At 39.7% G+C, this 21,226-nt stretch overlaps 1 protein-coding gene across 1 annotated transcript; it reads right to left on the minus strand.

Moving 5' to 3' along the window:
- Window positions 1-683: 683 nt before the first annotated feature.
- CCNJ (cyclin J) lies at window positions 684-20,215 on the minus strand. The gene is made up of 6 exons (XM_073596061.1): window positions 19,865-20,215; window positions 18,998-19,114; window positions 15,651-15,861; window positions 4,740-5,039; window positions 4,465-4,624; window positions 684-1,147 (listed from the first exon to the last, which is right to left on the minus strand). The coding sequence occupies exons 2-6, from the start codon at window positions 19,064-19,066 to the stop codon at window positions 739-741; spliced, it is 1,149 nt and encodes a 382-aa protein (XP_073452162.1). The 5' UTR covers window positions 19,067-19,114; window positions 19,865-20,215; the 3' UTR covers window positions 684-738.
- Window positions 20,216-21,226: the final 1,011 nt, after the last annotated feature.

Here is a 21,226-nt window from a genome sequence, read left to right on the forward strand (position 1 = left end):
AAGACATCTAACCCAGGACGGTACTAGCCACCAGCTAGCCAATGAATGTAGGAGCCAGGTGGAAGTTTCAAGGCAAGATATATTCATTCCTTGACATCAAGGAATTAGGCACCAGTGGAAAGGTTTGAGGGAGCCTTGGTATCTTCTGGTCAATCTAGCTTTTGGGACCTGTCCAGCACTTTTCTAACTCTATATTAAATAAAACACCAGCAGCATGAAATAGAGTTATATATTACTTCCCTGAGTTAGTGTGGAATATTGCTAAAAAAAAAAAAAAAAAAAAAATTATAGATATTATGAGGTATAATGGAAACATTAGAACATGACGATTTAGAGTTGACCAGTACAGAATGTCATAGGTAACCGTACTTCAGATGAACAAGCACCATTGTGAACACGTTATAACTGGCCAGGCATTTATGGACATGTGACATTGCTAAAGACTAATACTGTATAATCTCCTTCATCACACAGTGAAGATGTCTTCAGAAAGACAAGTTCCCCAAAGACCATGGTCTGAAAAGCACTTGGTCAAACAGTTCTTTAGCACCGTTAAGTGGTTGTGCCGCTATTGGCTTTCAAAGAGCGCTTTCCTGCGCTAGTCTCTATGGGAGCACTAGAAACACCCCCCCCCCCCCCCCAAAAAAAAAAAAAAAAAAAAAAGGAAGAAGAAGAATAAGGACTGTCAATTCACAGCATGTATTTCAAGAGCAGGACAGAGGATGAAGGTGGCTGTCATCACCTCTCGAAGCACTGAGTTATACAAGAGTAGTGTCCATTCATTGGGAAGCTTCTGTTATAGGTCACCCCTATGCACGGTTTTACTTCTATAGGTACAGCAGCTAATGAGACACTGGCAGCAGTCTGTATGTGTGTCCGTGGTTGGACACCGGTGGTCAGGCTGGACGTACACGTCTGGAGAGGGAATGCAGAGGTGTGAGCGGCAGAGACAATTTGTTGGCAGCTCGGCTGCTGAGGGGTAGGGAGGTGGAACTGTAGTTGGTGCTGGGTCTGCAGGAATTGGGGTAGGTGTTGCTGGACATGAGCTTGTGGTGTGATGGGCGACTGAGGAAATAAGCACGGTGCTGCGGAGTGGCTCAGTTGCGATTTGTGCTTGTTTGCCTCCTTTACATCATTGTCATGTGCACTGGAAAGAAAAAAAAAAAAAAAAAAAAAAAAACAGTAATGTTTTATAATAGTTTTGCTGCTAACAGTTTGTGTTACAATAGCATCAAGGTCTTCATGCATATGGGACCTCTCAATCATGCGCCCACCCTTAATTCATAGATTCATTTATGGAAGCTATAGTTTCTATTAATGGAGCAGCTTGGCAGAAAGGAGAGCAGTTGGGCACTCTTGAGGGGTCCCCTTAGATCTACTAATCCCAGCTGCACCGGAAGGTTACAGTGGCAGGGGGCTCCAGAGGAGAAAGATGAAAGGAGAACACATCTCACTGAAACCAAGTAATGTCCCTTGTGCTGTTTTATTATTTTAGGTAAACTTAGGCTTTAAGTTCTGCCCATTTTTCTCCCAAGTGCTTAGGTCTTTTCAAAAGGTGGTAATTTACAAAACTAAAATTTAGTACTTAACCATTCTATGAAATACCAATTAGCAAAAAAAAAAAAAAAAAAAAAAAAAAACCCCAGATTTCAGGCTGCAGGAAAATCAGATTAAGTGCCATCACACCTAGGGTTCTGCAAACCTTACATTTTAGTATTGTTAACGATGTACGGTGCCTTAAAGTATTCATACCCCTTGAAATTTTCCACATTTTGCCATGTCACGCCCAAAAACGTAAATGTATTTTATGTGATAGACCAACAAAGTGTCACATTTGTTAAGTGGTAGGAAAATGATTTTCAACATTTTTTTTACAAATAAATATCTGAAAAGTGTGGTGTGCATTTATATTCAGCCCCCTTTACTGTAATACCCCTAACTAAAATCTAGTGAAACCAAATTGCCTTCAGAAGTCAGCCAATTAGTAAATAGAGTCCACCTGTGTGTAATTTAATCCCAGTATAAATACAGCTGTTCTGTGAAGCCCTTAGAGAACCTGAGTACAAACAGCATCATGAAGGCTGAAGAACACACCAGACAGGTCAGGGATAAAAGTTGGAGAAGTTTACAGCAGGGTTAGGGGGAAAAAAAAAAAAAAAAATTATATATATATATATATATATATATATATATATATATATATATATATATATATATATATATATATATATATATATATATATATATATATATATATATATATATATATATATATGAGATGCTTTTCTTCAGCAGGGAAAGGGAAGCTGGTCAGAGTTTATGGGAAAATGGATGGAGCCAAATAGAGGGCAATCTTAGAAGAAAACCTGTTAGAGTCTACAAAAGACTTGAGCGGATGTTCACCTTCCAGCAGGACAATGACCCTAAACATACAGCAAGAGCTACAATGGAATGTTTTAAATCAAAGCATATTCACATGTTAGAATGGCCCAAAGTCCAGACCTAAATCAAATTGAGAATCTGTGGCAAGACTTGAAAACTGCTGTTCACAGACGCTCTCTATGCAATCTGACAGAGCTTGAGCTATTTTGCAAAGAAGAATGGGCAACATTTTTACTCTAGATGTGCAAAGCTGGTAGAGACATACCCCAAAAAACTTGCAGCTGTTAAGTGCAGCGAAAGGTGGTTCTACAAAATATGAATACAAATGCACGCCACACTTTTCAGATATTTGTAAAACATTTTGAAAACCATTTATATTCCACTTCACAATTATGTGCCACTTTGTGTTGGTCTATCACATGAAGTCCCAATAAAATACATTTACGTTTTTGGTTGTAACATGACAAAATGTGGAAAATTTCAAAGGGTATGAATACTGTATTTTCTAAGACTTTCCACAGAACCAAAAGTGGAATGAAGGATTCTAAATATCGTAATAACAAATATTAATGCAATTAGTAGCAAATGAGGAAAACCTGTTCTGCTAGTAGTCTACGAGGACACCATCTTTCTCCTTATCTTGTACAGTATAAACTTCTTAAAAACATTTCTGGAGAAGCTCTCCTCCAGATCTGTTCCCACTGTACATTGTTGGAATTGGTGAATGCCATACACAGTGGTGACGGAAAGTATTCAGACCCCCTTAAATTTCTCACTCTGTTATATTGCAGCCATTTGCTAAAATCATTTTGTTGACTTTTTGCAGATTTATTAAAAAAGAAAAACTGAAATATCACATGGTCCTAAGTAATCAGACCCTTTGCTCAGTATTTAGTAGAAGCACCCTTTTGGATCTAATACAGCCATGAGTCTTTTTGAGAAAGATGCAACAAGTTTTTCACACCTGGATTTGGGGATCCTCTGCCATTCCTCCTTGCAGATCCTCTCCAGTTCTGTCAGGTTGGATGGTAAACGTTGGTGGAAACCACTCACATTTAAAAGTGCACAACAGAACAGCATATGTAGTAACTCAATCCAACATGTGGGGCATCACCTACACCTCTGAATAAGCCATGCCTGTAGCGTAACGCATAAGGGGCAGAGCCGGCAACACATGATGTCTATTAGCATCAAGCGGAAGCCTAGTCTTGGGAGGCATCAGCCATTTGTTACATGGGAGCTCGCAGTCTTGAGGGGAGAGCGGTCTGTAATTCACCCATAAGCTGCAGCCTCCATTGGTGATGCTCCACATGGCGGACTGAATAACATATGCGGTTGTTCTGTCATAAGAAGGACTAGAGATCAAGTATTGAGAAGGGAATCTCTGGTGGAGCACAACACATGGACTCTTATTCACAACTTCAGAGTTATTGATTTGACATTGGATTTATAGGAGGACTTGTTTAAAGTTGTTGATGATTTTGACACCTCCTGCAATATTCAACTTCTTGCTTCATTTATATGGACAAATAACCCAGCAAAAGCTACATGGGTGATTTTATTCTCTTGCTACTGAGATATTTAAAGCTGAACTTCAACTACACAGCAGATTAAATACATAAGCGATAACGGTTTTATCTGCCAAAGAATTTGTTTCACTTACAGGTCTCCTTTCTACACTTTAACTGGACAGTCAAAAGAAAAGCATCATATGGATGAGCTAATTTCGGTCTCTCCATTGAGCATTCTTCTTGCAGCACAGCACGCCTGACTCCTTGTGCTGAATTTTGCTCCACCTTTTTTGAATTCTGCTATATGTACTGTACAATATTCTGCAAGAGGACTAGTACAAATTAAGGTATTTACACTGAATGGAAAAAACAAAAAACACAAACCAAAAACATTTAAGTGCGTTTTAAACATTACTGAGCCGCACTAACGCATTATTTTCTGATATCTGCCTGCATTGTGTGAAATGAGACGAATCCCTACTAAAGTAATAAAATCACCCATGTAGTTGAGCTATATTTATTTTTTTTAAGGCTTGTTGAAGGAGGGAAGAAAAAGCATTCCTGTACTTACATCAGCAGCCTCTCGATACAAGGCACAAGAACATCCCAGGCATATGCTGTGAGACGGTGGAGCCTTGTTGGCCAGGAAGGTGTGAGTCGCAGGATAATGCGGGAAGCTGCTACACATGCCGCTGCCACAAGTGATGGGAGGTAATTTAAAAATATGTGATCTATGAAGAAAAAAAATAAATAAAATAATATAATATATACACTTTTACATTTACACATTGTAAAGACCACTGGCACTCAACTCTGACAAGATATAGGGTATAAGGCATGCTGTACCTTGCAGAGACACTTCTAAGAAATAATCTGCATATTTTGCCATGTAGATCTTGGTCTTCTCCAGGCAGATCATAGGCCAGCCATCATGGAGATCAGTGTCATGGACAGCAATGGATAAGTAGTATTCTATAAAGTGGGCAGGAGTTGGGAGGCACAGGTTCCAGTCAAATGTTTCCAGCAGCAGAAGCTCCATATGAAGAAGGTTCTGTTTGGTCAGAACCAGGTTCATGTTGGTCATACAGCCCAGACTGTTCAGCTGCTCCAGCTTTGGCACTCGATCTTCTTTGTCTTCAAATTTACCTGTAAAACAGATATAAGAGTAAGAAATGCAAGTCAATTCTCTTGTATAATCAACTTCTACATGCATGCCGATAGAGGTCGACCGATATATCGGCCGATATTTGGCTTTTTTTACTTAATCGGCATCGGCCGATTGTGCTGATAAAAAAAGCCGATTATAACTTCAGCCTGACTCGCAAATGACTTCTGTAATAGAAGTCAATTGCAAGTTTTCTGAAGGTTTCTTCTCTCCTCCTCTGGGCAGCCTGCCAAATCTGATAAGAAGATACATTTGTATCTCTTGGGATTCTTTTATCAATAGACTGAACTCAGTGTGTAGAAGTTCTCAGTTTAACCATTTAAAGACTAAATCTTTTTTGACATTTGTTGCTTACAAGTAAAAATTCTGTATTTTCTGCTAGAAAATCACTTGGAACCCCCAAACATTATATATATTTTTTTTAGCAGAGACCCTAGGGAATAAAATAGCGGTTGTTGCAATATTTTATGTCACACGGTATTTGCGCAGCGGTCTTTCAAACGCAATTTTTTAAAATAAAATACACTAATTAAAAAAAAAAAAAAAAAAAAAAAAAAAAAGCAGTAAAGTTAGCCCATTTTTTTTCGTCCAAAAGTTTTGGTTACCTGTTTTTGTGTATTTAATATTTAAGATAGATATAGTTATTTTTTTTTAATCTAAATTATACATACAAGTGAACTGATTGGAGGTTTGTTTTGTTCAATAAATGTTTAAATATAAAAAATTTTTTGTATCACTTATTACTTAAGGTTGCTTTCACACTGGACCGGGCATGCGTTGACGGTAAAACGCTGTTAGTTTTAGCGGCGCTTTACTGTCATTTTAGCGGCACTATTCGGCTGCTAGCGGGGCGCTTATAACCCAGCTAGCGGCCGAGGAAGGGGTTAAATGCGCCCCTGAAGTGCTGCTGCCGAAACGCTTTTCAGCCGCTTCGGCAGCGGTGCGCATTCATTTCAATGGGCAGGAGTGGTGGAGGAGCGGTATACACCGCTCCAAAGACATCCTGCCAGCGCATCGTCTCAGTGTGAAAGCACTCGGGATATCACACTGAGACTGTAGGGAAGCCGTTTTACAGGCACTTTACAGGCACTATTTTTAGCCCAAAAGCGCCTAAAAAAATGCCCCAGTGTGAAAGGGGTCTAACTGTTAGATTTTTTTGAGATGAAGGGGGGAAAAAAAAATTTTAAAAAATTAAAATCGGCCTAATATATCGGCCCAAAAAAAATCGGCATCACATATCGGCCATCGGCCACCGCGATTTCTAAATATCGGCATCGGCATCGGCCAGAGAAAAACCCATATCGGTCGACCTCTACATGCCGATACAGATCATGGAGTGCACATGTAATTCATGTATGGATTGGGTGGAGACAGACCTGAAATTAAAATACTTTAAGGTAGTCTTCCACAGTGCCCTTTAAAACCAGCCAACCGCTGGCAGTATATATACTGCGAGTGGGCGGCAGGTATAGGCACACTTACCTGCTGCCCACTCGCAGTATATATACTGTACAAGACAGCCTTATTCCAGGTTTGGGTTGTGCATGCACATGCTCCCTGCTGACCCGTGCTGCGATTGAACATAGCACGAGTTTGGCAACAGATTTCAGTTGAAATCAGCCGATCAGATGTGTCCAATCACACAGAGTTCTCTGTACAGTAAACAGTGAACTGACTGAAAGGCAGGGAAAAAAACAGCCAGGTCATACAGTAAAAGCAGCACACCTTACAAACACTATAGCTGGTTAGGCTAACGGTACGGTTAACCTCGATTGCCCCAGATGTTAACCCCTTCCCAGCCAGAGTCATTAGTACAGTGTTAGTGTACAGTATTATCACCGAATTAGTGTCGCTAGTAAAGTCCAGTAGTTACACAGTAACTTTTCACACAAATCAATATATACTTATTGGGTTTTGTTTTTTCTAACCAAAGACATGTAGCAGAATACATTTTGGCCTAAATTTAAGAAATTAGATTAGAAAAAAAAAAAAAAAAAAAAAAAAAGTTTATCCCTTCCCCTTGCCAAAATATTTGGCCTTTTTTAAAATTATATAATAAAGAAAAACCCCAGTGGTGATCAAATACGACTAAGAAAGCTCTATTTGTAGGCTATAAAAATACATTTTATAGGATAAAATTCCATTTGCGTACAGCGTTGCATGAAAAAAAATTAATGTTCATGATGAAATCACTGAATAGCAACAAATAAATAAATGCCCTGGTCATGAAGGGGTAAAATCTTCCACCGGTCAAGTAGTTAAATTGGGGACTCAGTATGTAAATCTTGACTTGCATTAAACTCCTTGTTCCTGAACCCCACCGTTTGCAACCTCGGCCAAGCATTCCATTACAGGACCAACGATAAAAAGCAGGGGGGGGGGGGGGGGGGGGACAAAAAAAAAAAAAAAAAAAAAAAAAAAAAAAAAGCCCCACACATGCTAAAATGTTACGTACACGCAATTCTAGGTGTCTACATTTCAGATTTGGCTGGCATTGTCATTTTTTAAATACTTTTTTTTTTAGGCTTGCTTTAAGCAATACCAGGGAGCTATAAAGAGCAGCAGATAAACATGTTCAAATATACACGAGTCAGTCTAGTAGGAAAATACGTATATTTAAAGGACTCAAGAAGACCAAGCTTACCTGCTTAAACGGCTCTAATTTTCTATTTTAACATTCTTGTTACCTCCTAGTTGCCCAACCAGCTGATTTTATTATTATATAGTACAGTATTATTTTCTGAACAGCAGGGAATGAGAGCCTGCAGAATTGCCAACTTGTGTGTTACTAGGTTCGTACACCCCTCTGCCCGCATAGCGTTGTTCTTTAACCGCTTCATTAAAGGGCACTTTTACCCTCTTCCTGCCCAGGCCGATTTTCAGCACTGTTACAATTTGAATGACAATTGTGCGGTTATGCAACGCTGTACCCAAATGAAAATTTTTAGCAATTTTTTTTCACCCAAATAGAGCCTTCTTTTGTTGGTATTAAATCACCGCTGTTTTTTTTTTCATTTTTTGCTAAAAGATAAAAAAGACCAATTTTTTTTTTATTTTTTCCACAAAAAGTTTTAGTTTGTTAGAAAAGTTAAGTAAATGAGTAATTTTTCTCCTTCACTGATGTGCGCGGATGAGGCTGCACTAAATGCAGCACAGACTTGCACCACGAATGGGCACTGTTGGGGCTGCACTGATAATCTGTACAGGTCTCCCCTGCTGATCGTCTCGGACAGTGTGAGGTGAGGAGAGCAGATAACCGGCATTTCCTGGTTTACAAGTGATCTGTGATTGGACACAGCTGATCACATGGTCATCGGTTCTTTACAGAGATCGAGGGTCACACCGTGTCTGCTGTGCTGCTCGCAAGTGCGGCAACATCATATTGTCTATATGGCGGGCAGGAGGTGGTTACAAAGCATAGGTTGTAAAATAGCCCTTAACTCACTGTGCATGCGGTCATTTTTTTCAGCAAGCATCAGTGCAACTCAGTGGTTAAAACATACTCCACAGAAAAAGAAGAAAAACTGCCCTCTCTTCGCACTGGGACTACACTGGGCAAGGCTGCCAAATGAAAATGGTGTGAGCATGTCCTAAACGCCTCCACCACTGCACGATAAATCTAAATACCAACGATTGCTTCTTTGTTGTCCTGGCTAGTTTACTATAATGGAAGAATCAGCCTTCACACTTAAAAATTAAAATTCTGCTGCATTCCCTTTGACAAAATACAACAGCTACTTAGAAAACATCTTTGCATCAAAGTGACCTTTAGAAAACTAATGAGAAGCCCAATTCCAGAGGCCAGCGTTCTGCTGTTGCATTATTTATTCTAATCTGCTTACGTGAAAATGCATGCAATGAAATTCATGACAATACATTCATTTTGTGTGTTAAAGGAAAATATATTCACCAGTATGAATGCTACCGATGTGTACAGACCCCACTGAAATTCACTTTGGTTTTACACGATGTAATCTCGAGACCAGGAAAATATTCTATATGCTATAATCCGCAATTACCCCCTGCCCCTTTATATTAGGCAGCGATGAAGCATAGTACGCAATTTACAACACAGTAATAGATATATCAAAGAGGGATATATGCTTTTACTGCTCATCACAACTATTGTCAAATCCATTGTTGCAGTATGGCCGCCTGAAAGGGGCAATTAGAATAGCTGTTGTGGACAGGAATGGTTCTTTTCTGTGCAAGCTTTATAAATAAAACTGGATTGTATGAAGAACACAATTATTCTACGAGGACCCACCAGGGTAAAACTGGGAGGCAGATGTCTAAATACTACTAGAAATTGTTTGTCAGGTAATCATTTTGTGTACACGTCAACCGTCTATTTAACTTCCTCGCATTAAAGAAAAAAAATCCCATAAACCTTTGGAAACTAATCATATAAAAAAAAATAAATAAAGAAAAAAAAACTGTCCACCTCCAGCTGAATGTAGATTGCTTTAAGGTTATTAAATAAATCTGTGCAGCATTAACCCTCTTCCAATAGTTGATCAGTCTAGTTTGTAAAATTAAATACAATTACAACCTCCCCACCCCAATCCCTTTCTTTCTAATTAAGCCGGCCAAAGATGGTCCGAATCTTGGCCAGTTTATGGACTGCCCAAGATTCGAACCATCTATGGGCAGGCTTGAATGTACCCAAATCGATTGACTTGGGTATAACCAGCATATCAGGTTTTTGTCTTGTGATTATTGCCAGTGGCTATAGTTGCCAGCAATATTCATTCTCTCAGCAGGGATGGCTTAGTTTAGTTTATGGTCTGCCTTAGGCAGGCCATACATGGGTCAAATTTCAAAAGCATTTTCTTTCCAAAATCTTATCCAAGAATTTTTGTTCGCATTTCGCACCATTAGTGGGCTGCAGCAACAACCGATTATCATGCAGCAATCAAATTTGAGTAAATCAGGCATGTTGGAAATTTTTTGAAAAACAAACGATTCAATGATGGGAGAATCGTGCGAGAAATGTATTTGAAAAAGAAATGCGCATGTGCAAGAAAAGAAAATAAGATTCCCAGCCATGAAAATTCTTTTCTGTAGCACCATGAGGTGAAAATGAAGGCTTGATTGGCCGAATTTTGAAATCAATGGTGGCAACATCAGATCACAAAACGCACACATTTTTTGATTTTCAAAAGAAAATTCTTTCGAAATTTGACCATGTATGGTCTGTTTTAGTTTAGCAGGCTTTTTAAGGTTCACTTTTTTTGAATGTGCAAAAGTAAAGCTACACTAGTTATACATTAACCTCATTTTCTGTTAACTTAGAAGGCTTAAAAAATATGTTTATTCCTCTGGTACATGAACCTCAAGTAAATGCCATCTTCATGCCTAGATGGGCCGTTCAGTAACAATTGTTTGTATAATTCTCCATAGATTTGGACACAAACAAAACAAAAAATGTCATAGAAGGGCTAACATTTTGTTAGTAGGGGATAAAGGTTCAAATGATCTCTATTCAATTTGGTGCAATAGATAAATGTGCAGATGTTTTAAGGCTCTGTTCACACTGCTGCGACGGAAAAGTAATACAACTTTGTCTGACTTCCTTTAAACTTGCATGCCATTTAGGAGCTTGTACAAAAGGCTTAAAATCGCACCCAAGACGGACCAAAGTAGTGCAGGAACTTTTTCTAAAGTTGGAGCGACTTATGTAGTTAAGACGGCTCTCATAGGGAAACAGTGAATTTGACACGTAATGCGACTAATGCAGGCCATACACGGTCGAATTTCAAACAAATTCTCTTTTCAAAATCAGAAAGTTGGGTTTTTTGTGATCCGATGGCACCACCATTGGATTTTTGAAATTCGGCCGACCAAGCCTTCAATTTCACCTCATGTTGCTACAGAAAATAATTTGTGGCTGGGAATCTTTTCTCTCCGTAAATTTTCTTTTCTGATTACATTTCTCGCACGAATCTCCCATCATGGATTAGAAAGTCGTTTGTTCTTCTAAAAATTTCCAACATGTCCGATTCCTCAAATTTGATTGCTGCACGAAAATCGGCCTTGGTTGCAGCCCACTAATGGTGCGAAATTCGTACGAAAATTCTTGGATACGTTTTTCGAAAGAAAATTCTTTTGAAATTCGAACCGTGTATGGCCGGCATTAGGGCCTCACAAGTTGGATCCCATAGTCATAGCAGCATGAACAGACTCCGTTTTGCATGGTCCTGTCAACACCACCCAACTTGACAAAAGTAGATTTTTCAATCAGCTGTCAGAATACATTAGCCAGTAGGGAAATTTGTCCATCTACTTTGTTTAGCCTGGATGTAGGGGGCACTACAATAAGACTTGCGTTCAGCCCATTGGCAAAATGAGAAAAATATTTATGTATTAGGCTATACTTAGATTTCAGAAACCTTATAGCTCAGAAGCATGAGCTATATAAATGCTGCAGAATAATAACTACTCACAATTATCAAATCTAAGTTTCTATTGTTCATTCACTTATGATCATTCTGACAGCTCAAGCTGTCAATACTGAATCTACATCAGATTTCAGCTGCATTCACACCTGAGCCGTAGCATCCTTAACCACTTCAATACCCGGCACTTACACCCCCTTCCTGACCAGGCCAATTTTTTTTACCCCAGATCTCATATATAAGAGGTCCTGTCATGCTTTTTTTTCTATTACAAGGGATGTTTACATTCCTTGTAATAGGAATAAAAGTGACACCATTTTTTTTTTTTTTTTTTTTAAAGAACAGTGTAAAAATAAGAAATGGTAAAATAAGAAAAAAACAATTTTTAAACGCGCCCCATCCCACTGAGCTCACGTGCAGAAGCGAACGCATATGAAAATGGTGTTCAAACCACACGTGACGTATTGTCGATCGGTAGAGCGAGAGCAATAATTCTAGCCCTAGACCTCCTCTAACTCGAAACATGCAACCTGCAGAATTTTTTAAACGTCGCCTATAGGGTTTTTTAAAGGGTAAAAGTTTGTAGCCATTCCACGAGAGAGTGCAATTTTGAAGCGTGACACGTTGGGTATCAGATTACTTGGCTTAACATTATCTTTCACAATATAAAAAAAATTGGGCCAACTTTACTGTTGTCTTATTTTTTAATTCAAAAAGTGTATTTTTTTCCCCCAAAAAAAGTGCGCTTGTAAGACCGCTGTGCAAATACGGTGAGACAGGAAGTATTGCAATGACCACCATTTTATTCTTCAGGGTGTTAGAGAAAAAAAAAAAAAAAAAACACCTGTTTAACTTGTAAACAACAAATCTCAAAAAGGCTCAGTCCTTAAGTGGTTAAAAACCTGAATACCAAGAATGGTTTGTAGGATCAAAAAAAAAAGTCTGAGACTAATAAAAGACACAGGAAATGCTACTGATGATTGTAAATGTGCTGCTGTGGCAATTAGTGAGAGCGGGATTGATTTATATTGTTTTTACCTGCATATCTTTCAAAAGAGCACAGCCCTTAGATCTCAGGATACAAGCTAGTGAGCAGCATTCTATTCTACCACCGACAATCCATCATGAAGCATGCATGGAATATGCTGTATGTACACAAGTTTGAGTAAGCACAGGAAAGTCCATGCGGTCATTTGAAGGCATATGCACAAGCCCTAGCTGTAAGGCTGGCCATACATTATACACAATTTCCTTTAGATTTTTCAAAAACATATAATATGAGGTCAAACTTAAACACTTTCAATTTGTATGCAATCAGGCAGGCCCTTGTACTACATAGTTGAAGGTAAATCTAAGGTCCCTTTCACACTTGTGCAACTTTTCCTTCGACTTTGGACATCAGAGTCCCATGACAAGTTGTACCCCATGTTTCCCAATGATAACCATTAATATCTGTGCGACTTCAAGTCGCACCAACTTCAAAGTAGTCCCTGTACTACTTTGGTCTGACTTTGATGCGAGTTGCGGTCCATAGACCAAAGTTTACACAGGCATTCCCTGAAATCACATCAAAATTGTGGCCAAGTCACAGCCGTGTGAAAGGGGCCTAAAGGAAATAGAATACGACATTTGTATAAAATGTATGGCCAGCCTTACCCCAGATCAACACATGGCTCCTCCAGCAGACAGGCCACAGTCCACCTTATCCCTGTCTGAAGCTGCCTATTTCATATGGGGGGGGGGGGGTGTCGTCTGTTCAGGGAGGGGGTATACAGTGATACAACCATGAAAGAATCTGACAGTGTATGAATATGACTTTTCTTGGTTTAAAAATGCATTGATTTGTTACCAGAAAGCTCGCAAAAAAAAAAAAAAAAAAAAAAAAGTAAAATGAACAGGCTACAATTTCCCATGCTTCTCTAATGCCTTGTTTCAATCTCAGCTGTTACCGACAAATTTTAGCAGAGACCAGGTCCGTTTCTTTTGTCTCCAATTTTGCAACTTGACTCTTTAATGACTGACATGTATCACAGATTTAATGGCTGATTAAATGCATGCAAGGAACCGATGGGATGCAATTACATACAGATCTTGTATACCTTTCATATATTAATAATTAAAAAAGGATGAGTTGACAGTCCCCCTCCTATGGAGCTGTAAATGGTCACATGCATCTATTATAAGGTCTGGTTCACACATATGCAGTTTGCTTTTAAACTATTTCTGCAGTGCATTTTGCGTTTTTTGCACATGCGTTGTTTGGAGGAGTTTTGCATTCTTTAAGTTTTGTTTTTTTTTTATTAAAACGCAAAACACATCAAAAATGCACTGCATCCGTTTCTGCAGAGTGTCCTTTGAAGTCTATTGAACCAAAAATCATGATGCATTTAAAAAAAAGGCTCTGCACCTTTTCAAAAACACTGCAGCTGAAAACAAATGACCTAGTCTCCAGCATATAAAACACATAGAGAGGAAACTACAATTTTACACATTCAAAAACCTGTACCTAAAAAGGCAAGCATTTTACTGATCATTTATACAGAAACTTTTGTGCCAGAAAAGCCTTGCCTATATGGTCAGTAAAATGCTTACAGCCACGTGCATGTAGCCTTCACCTGATAGATTTTTAATAATGTTAATGTAAATCTTGTATTTGGAGTTTGACCTGTCCATTGCTTCTGTAATTTTTACAACTTTTTTTTTTTTTTTTACAGTAAACAAATGTATGCAGTGAGTGTGCTTTACATGGTGTTGATCAGAGCCTTCAGCCCTGCACAAGCTCAAACTTGAATGGCACAAGGCAGTTTTTCTATTGCTTCCAGTTGCTAAATTGTGTTGCAGGGAGCAAGGAGAAAAAAAAAAAAAAAAAAAGGAAGAAGGACGTGTCCAGTTGTGGAGGGGGGAAACAAAGTTAGGCCAAGTTTACACGTGCGGTAATAAAAAAAAAAAAAAAAAAACCAGTGGTTGAGCCACACTTTTACTGCTCTCCTTAAGTTGCAAAGGCAGCTGTATGGGGTTGTATACGTGCCATGGCTGTGACGTATTGCCTCACAGCACGGCAAGAATTATACCCACTCTTGTGTTTGGCAGGCGGTATGAATGGGGCCCCACTGCAACTGTGTGCATAACACATGGTTGCAGCAAGCACTAAGAGGGGTTTTAAAGGATAAAGAGGTGGGGAGAAGGAGACATATCACCTCCTCACTGTGTAAAGTACCCTCTGAAAAATAATTCACCATACATAACTCTTCAGGGGTAAATGCTTATGTAACTGGGCCCTTTACCTGGCACCTGTGTTTGGGCAAAGAACATGATTTCGTTAAAGGATAGGTTCACCTTTAGTAACATGTTATACCTTTATTTAGCTTGTAACATGTTACCATTCAGTATTCCCCCACTGACAGCGATTCTTCTCCCCAAACCCACTGTCACATTTTGAAATTAACACAGCAATGCAGGGCTCTGCCCGCACAGCGGCATCATTCATTCATAGTGATCTGTGAATAAATAAACTACAAGTCCCATCTTCTACAGCAGCAGATGGACTTGAAGTAAAAATTTACTGAGTGCACTGATCAGCACTCATAGCTCATTTACGCTGCCTAAAGCTCAGGAATGGTCTGCCTGTACAGGAGGTATGGGCAGAGAACTCTAGGCAGTGTGTGCAGGAGCCTGAGATTGCACCCATGATCCACTGATCGTGGGTGTAATGCTCTGCAGGTGACTGTCAAAAACATAATGCACATTTTTATTTTTCCCCCCTCTAAATGTTCATTTATTTTATTTTTTTGGGGAAAGGTGAACTTGGCCTTTAAAGGGAACGTACAGTGATTTTGTAAATTTTTCTGTTTTGATAAAAGCTCATTACATATACGCATTTTTTTCCCTCTGGTTAAAATACTGCACATTATTTTATTATTATTAGTTGTAGTAGAGAAAACTTGCTGATGGAATTCCACCTGTTTTTTAGGCAGCTTAGCCCAAGGCTGAACACATTTGACTTTGCACAGATGACATAACAGAAGGTCAGTGTTAATAACCAAGTTAAATTCTGAACTTTTAACTGGATAGAGAAGCATCCTCTCCATATAAACAAGTCAGGACACAGAAAAAAAAAAAAAAAAAAAAAAAAAAAAAAAGATTGCAAGTTCCCATGCAGAACATGTTTTTAGCATATTAAATAAAATCGCTTACTTGCTAAAAGCAGACATGATAATGCCACAATATGGAGCTGTTGGATAGAAATATCATATCTGTCCATGAAGAGGTCCAGCAGGTACACAGCGAGGTGGCGAGCAGTCGAACACAGTTTAAACCGATTGCTGACAATAGCTATCAAGTCTGCAAAGTAGCGTCTTAGGTTCAGCTGGGGAGACTGGCCTTTGTAGGACGGAAGCTTCAATTCCTAAGTAAACAGACAGCAAAATGGTAATTTGAGCTTTGCAGACAATTGGAGAGAATACATTAACATCTGTCACACAGATCTTTCTGGCATTCTTGTACAGTAATTAACACAAAAGTTTCCATCCATATTCAGTTCCATTAGTTGATAGTTATATATTTTTTTTAACCTTTTTTTTTGAGAATTTTAAAGCGATTGTAAAAGTTTTGTTTTTTTTTTTTTTTTTTTACCTTACATGCATAGAACGGATTTAACTAAAATGTAGGTAGTGATCACTATTTAATACCTTTATGAATTTAAATATTCTTTTAAATCAAACTAGCCCACATATCCAATATCAAGTTAATTCACTGCACTACAGCTTTGCCAGAACACCATCATGCAACAGTTTGCACTTGCTTACATGAAGAGAGAGTGGATCATTAGAGAAGAACTTCACCCTCCAAATAAAAAAATGACCCTCTAATTCCTTTGTTGTACTTCTTGAGCTTAAAAACATATTTACTATTCCAATGGATCCTGTATGGTCTTCTGCCCTGCTCTCCTTACTCCAGGTCCCACCCCTCCATCTTTATGTTTAATGTGACCGGGGGTCGGCTATCTCTTCCTGGTTCGCGGAGCCAGCCCCTCCATTGATGTGGCGGCAGATCTCAGCACATGTGCGAGAACTGGTGTCTGTTTACATAAATGGTGGGTAATGCTTCCTGGGATATCTGACGTCAGCATCCCAGGAGGCTGGGTATAAGACTAGATGAGAACAACTGAAAAAATAAAATGTGTGTAAATCTAACTCAATCTAAAAAAATAATGAATATTTATTTTTTTTATTTCAGAAAGGGTCTTCCTCCTTAAAAACAGAGCAAATGGGAGAAGATTAAATTGCAGAAAAGTAATTTTTGAGTCAAGACCTGCTTTACTCCCATCAGTTACTACAAACAACTAGTTCGAGACATTAATTAATCAGGCCTGTAGTATTTAAGTTGACCCCGGATGAAAAAAAAAAAAAAAAAAAAAAAATAGAAGAAGAAGGGCGGGAGGGAGGGTTGGGGGGGGGGGGGGGGGGGGGGGGGGGGAGAGGAAAAAAGGGATAACTATGTTAAGACCAGGGCAAAAAGTCTCTGGACACAAAATAGTGATAACTAGTTTTTATGGCTGAATATACATTTTTACCATATATTGCTCAAAATTGAAATGACGGAGTTAACAGAAAAATGCAGCAACCCATCAGAGGGCGAGGTGGTAGAGAAGGAAAGACTTAATGTCAATGGGATAGCTTTTGGCAGCCAACTAAAACTATTACTTGTATTCTAAAAAAGACATCAGTAAATATTACTTGTACCTATGTAACAAAAGCAGCACAATGGGTGCACTCACTATACACACTAGGTCATTGTTCAAAATATAAATAAAATTTGACTCATCCTACACATGCACAGTACACCAAAGTTTCCAAACAAGCACCCCCTTATAATTTTAGGCTTGAAAATGTCTGAGGTTCTAATTGAGTTGTGCAGATTATAGACATGACTCTGCCCTACAGAACAACAATTCATCAAAATTAATGTGAGCAACCATGGCAACCCAATCCACTCAAATGGGCGCTTGACCAAATGAAGTGCCGGAACTGAGCACAATAATAATTTATTTTCTGTTGAATGTAAATGAGTATTTACTGAAAATAAGGGGCTATATTTCCAAAACTTAGCAAAAAGGATGAGCTGCAGACCCTCCACCACCCTGAAAGGGAACACTTGTAGCAACACAAGAGGCTTTTGCAGTCGTTGGCCACTTTGCTGTTTTAAGGAACATCCCCCCTCTCCTGCTGTTGAATAACAAAAGGGATTTAAACCGTGAAAATCTATTTGTGGTAGCACCCCAGAGCCTGCTCAGAAAGTATTTTCAAACACATATGTCCTAAAGGAAACTGCCGACTCCCTGCTACTTAACACCGGAGTGTGAACAGAGGCATGGGGAATTGACCAGCTGGCTTCAACTTAGGAGCAGCCAGAAGACCTACAAGACAATGCAACACCAAGATCTTCCCCCTTGAGCATCATCACAGAAAGAAGACCAAGACCACAAGCCGTTCAGATCACCTCTGCCCCCCACACTGCCATTAGAATAGGCACAAAATTACGTGTATAGATTTAGAGAAAGATTAAATAATTAGAATTTTTGATTTGTACATATTTTAGTGAGATATATATATATATATATATATATATATTTTTTTATATTTTTTTTTTTTTTACAATATGTACAAATAAGATTTTTTTATTTGTACATATTTTGCTAAAATATGTATAAATATATATTTTTTTATAGTATTTATAAAATCCTATACCATACACTATATTAATATGTAATCTTGTCACTTCTGTGATCTGTCTTAAAGGTTTTAAATGCTTGCTTAGATACTTTTAAATATGGTTTCCATACATGCATTTTTAATACAAAATGAAAAAAGAAAAATGGATGACTTAAATATGCTACTGTTCAATTAAACTTGTATACAAAAAAACAGTGATATGGGGACAAGTGTTACATTCTCCCCCAATAAGTTGCAATAAAGTTTAAAACCAACAAATCTAGCCTATAAATTTTAAAAGTAGGCAAACTGATGACACAAATGGTTGCATTTTTTATTTTACAAGTTGCGGTAGAGTTTAACACTACCAAAATGATAACTTGTAATAATAATAATAAAAAAGTTTTGTTTTCTCAAGTTTCAGTTGGAGTTTAATACCAACAATTATAGCAACTAAGTGCTAAAAATTGGAAGAGCTGGTGACACATGGAACAACAAAAACAGGGAAGTTGGCGACACAAACATACAATATTTCTTTTTTCCAAGTTGCGATAGTTTAATAGCAACAATAACTTGAAAACATTATTAGGTAAGCTGGCAAACACAAATGGTTACAACTTTTTTGTACAAGTGTAAACTCAAATTATAAAAAAACAAAAAAAAAAACAAAAAAAAAAAAAACTTATTTAGGCAAGCTTATAACTTTTTTTTTTACTTCTAAACCATGGACACTACGTATCACAGGGGGCCATAACTCAATCAATAAAATTGAATTAAGTGTCCCTTTTTATTGCATGGGACCCCCTACAATCCAGGGTCTCTCCCACTTACCTTATAGCGCAGCGCTTGGTGGATATCGGCAGCCAGCTGGCCCTTCCACCACAAGCCTTCCAGCTCCATGGCCCGAGACGTCAGGAGGTCCAATACCAGGAGAAGAAGAAGTTCAGCCTGGAAGACAAGGCAGTCAGTTGAGTTTCCTCCATGAGCTATAAAGGGCCGGCCCCTGACAACTTTCCATACAAAGGGCCCGGCACATCATCAGAACACACACTCTCCCCGCTCTCTTATTTGCACTTAATTAAAGTCCCACCAACAGAGGATTAACCCTTCCCTGCCCAGCTCCTCCTCACACCCGCACATCTCATTAATGTGTTGATGGGGAGGAAGGAAAAGGCCAGCTAAGGTCATTAGGAGGAATGATGGGACATTGGATCCTGAGGATACAAGAGGGGCCTTTAATAAAATAATTTATATATATATATATATATATATATATATATATATATATATATATATATATATTTTTTTTTTTTTTTTTAAATGTATTATTAACAAATGAGTCCCATTGTCCAATCAGATGTAAGCATTGCAATCACATGGTGTATATAAAGATCTCACTGATATTAATGCAATCTGAGTGTAAAATGACATTTTCCAGGATGAGCTCAGTGATTGGCTGAGCTGACTGGGGGGGTTCCAGCTTGTTATATGATAAAGTCCCATAAAGCTCCAAGGCTGCTGATAATAATAATAAAGCAGGTGATGTATGGAGCACCTATGTCATGTAATGGACTGTGCAGGGGATGATGTCCATGGAGGTTCCCAGGCTGCAGCCAACAAAGCCCCCCCCCCCCGGGGCACACTCACATTCGCCCCCCGTGAAAGTTCCCCAGCCCTCCCCTTCCCCCTCCGACCGACCTCGCTCACTAATCAGCTCCGGATCGCCGCTCACAGCCCAAGCACATCTCGTCCGCCCCGTCACCGATCCCCCCTGTTCTGCTGGCCGTCCCCGTCCATCAATCGGCCAAGCTCTCCCCATCCATTGTTAAAGGGCCGAGCTTCACTGACTGTATACAAAGCCTGCGCTCGGACCCATGCCGCTGGAGGTCTCCGCCAATAGCAGGGCAGCTTTCAGCACGGCCTTCTGGCGTTCACCAATCACCGCGCGCCTTTCAGACTCGGTAGACGGGCAAGGAAACACGATACCCGCCCTCGAATGAGTTTGGCTCTTCCAGGGTACCGTAGCCGGATTGGGCTCTACACATCTGGCTACGTCACGGCTTGGGGCTGGGAATGTACAGGCCGGGGGCGTGGATAGGGCTGGGGATATACAGGTGGGGGGCGTGGATTGGGCTGGGGAGGTGCGGGTGAGAGGGGCGTGGAGGGAAGAAAAGGAGGGGCGTGGCTTGGGCTGGACATATTCAAGCAGGGGGCGTGGAGAATCAAGGTCGTAGAGTGACAGGGGCTGGCTAATAGGCGGACGGGAGGCGTTGAGGACACGCCCCTCCTTTACGCCCCTGCCTGCACATCCCTGTCCCAAACCATTCTCTTTCATTGTTTTCCCTCCACGCCCCCTGCCTGCGCAGGCGTGGCTTAGGCTGTGGATGTGCCACCAGCGGCCGTGGGCGAGAAGAGAGGGGAGCGGCATGGGCGCTTCCGAAGGGCGTGGACGGAGGCACAGAGAGGCGTGGTATAAGGTGGGAATGTGCTTCAGGGGGCGTGAAGGGATACAAGAGAGGGAGGTGGCTTGGGCTCATTCAACGCCCCCGGGCATTGAGTGTGCGGGAGGCTGGGCGGGGTTGGAGGCGGGGCTTAGTACCAGCTAGAGAGGCAGCCAGTTGCGCCGTGATAAGAGAGGGCACTACAGATCATGTGGGGACAAATCATTTACAAGGTGGTCTATCTTCACTGCACATCTCCAGAGGAATACATGTAACCCCAATCCCCATAGCTCCCAACTGTCCCTGATTTCGAGGGACTGTCCCTGATTTGGAGCAATGTCCCTCATTCCTCCTCATTTGTCCCTCATTTTAGTCTGATCTATATAGATGTATATAAAATGCACTTTTTATCTAGCAAAAAGTGTTTCCCAGTGCTAAACCTTTCATCTGATTTCTAAATTGCTGCATTTGTAAATTCCAAAAGCCAATATAAAGGAATAGTAGTGGTAAAAAAAGCACTTGTGGGTTTAACTAATCTTGTTTTTTTGTACAATTCTCCTTTAAGGGGCGTGGCCAGGGGTGTGTCCTAAGTATACTTTTGCTGATAGGTGTCCCTCAT

Source organism: Aquarana catesbeiana, linkage group LG08, assembly GCF_042186555.1.
Source record: "Aquarana catesbeiana isolate 2022-GZ linkage group LG08, ASM4218655v1, whole genome shotgun sequence".
NCBI lineage: Eukaryota > Metazoa > Chordata > Amphibia > Anura > Ranidae > Aquarana > Aquarana catesbeiana.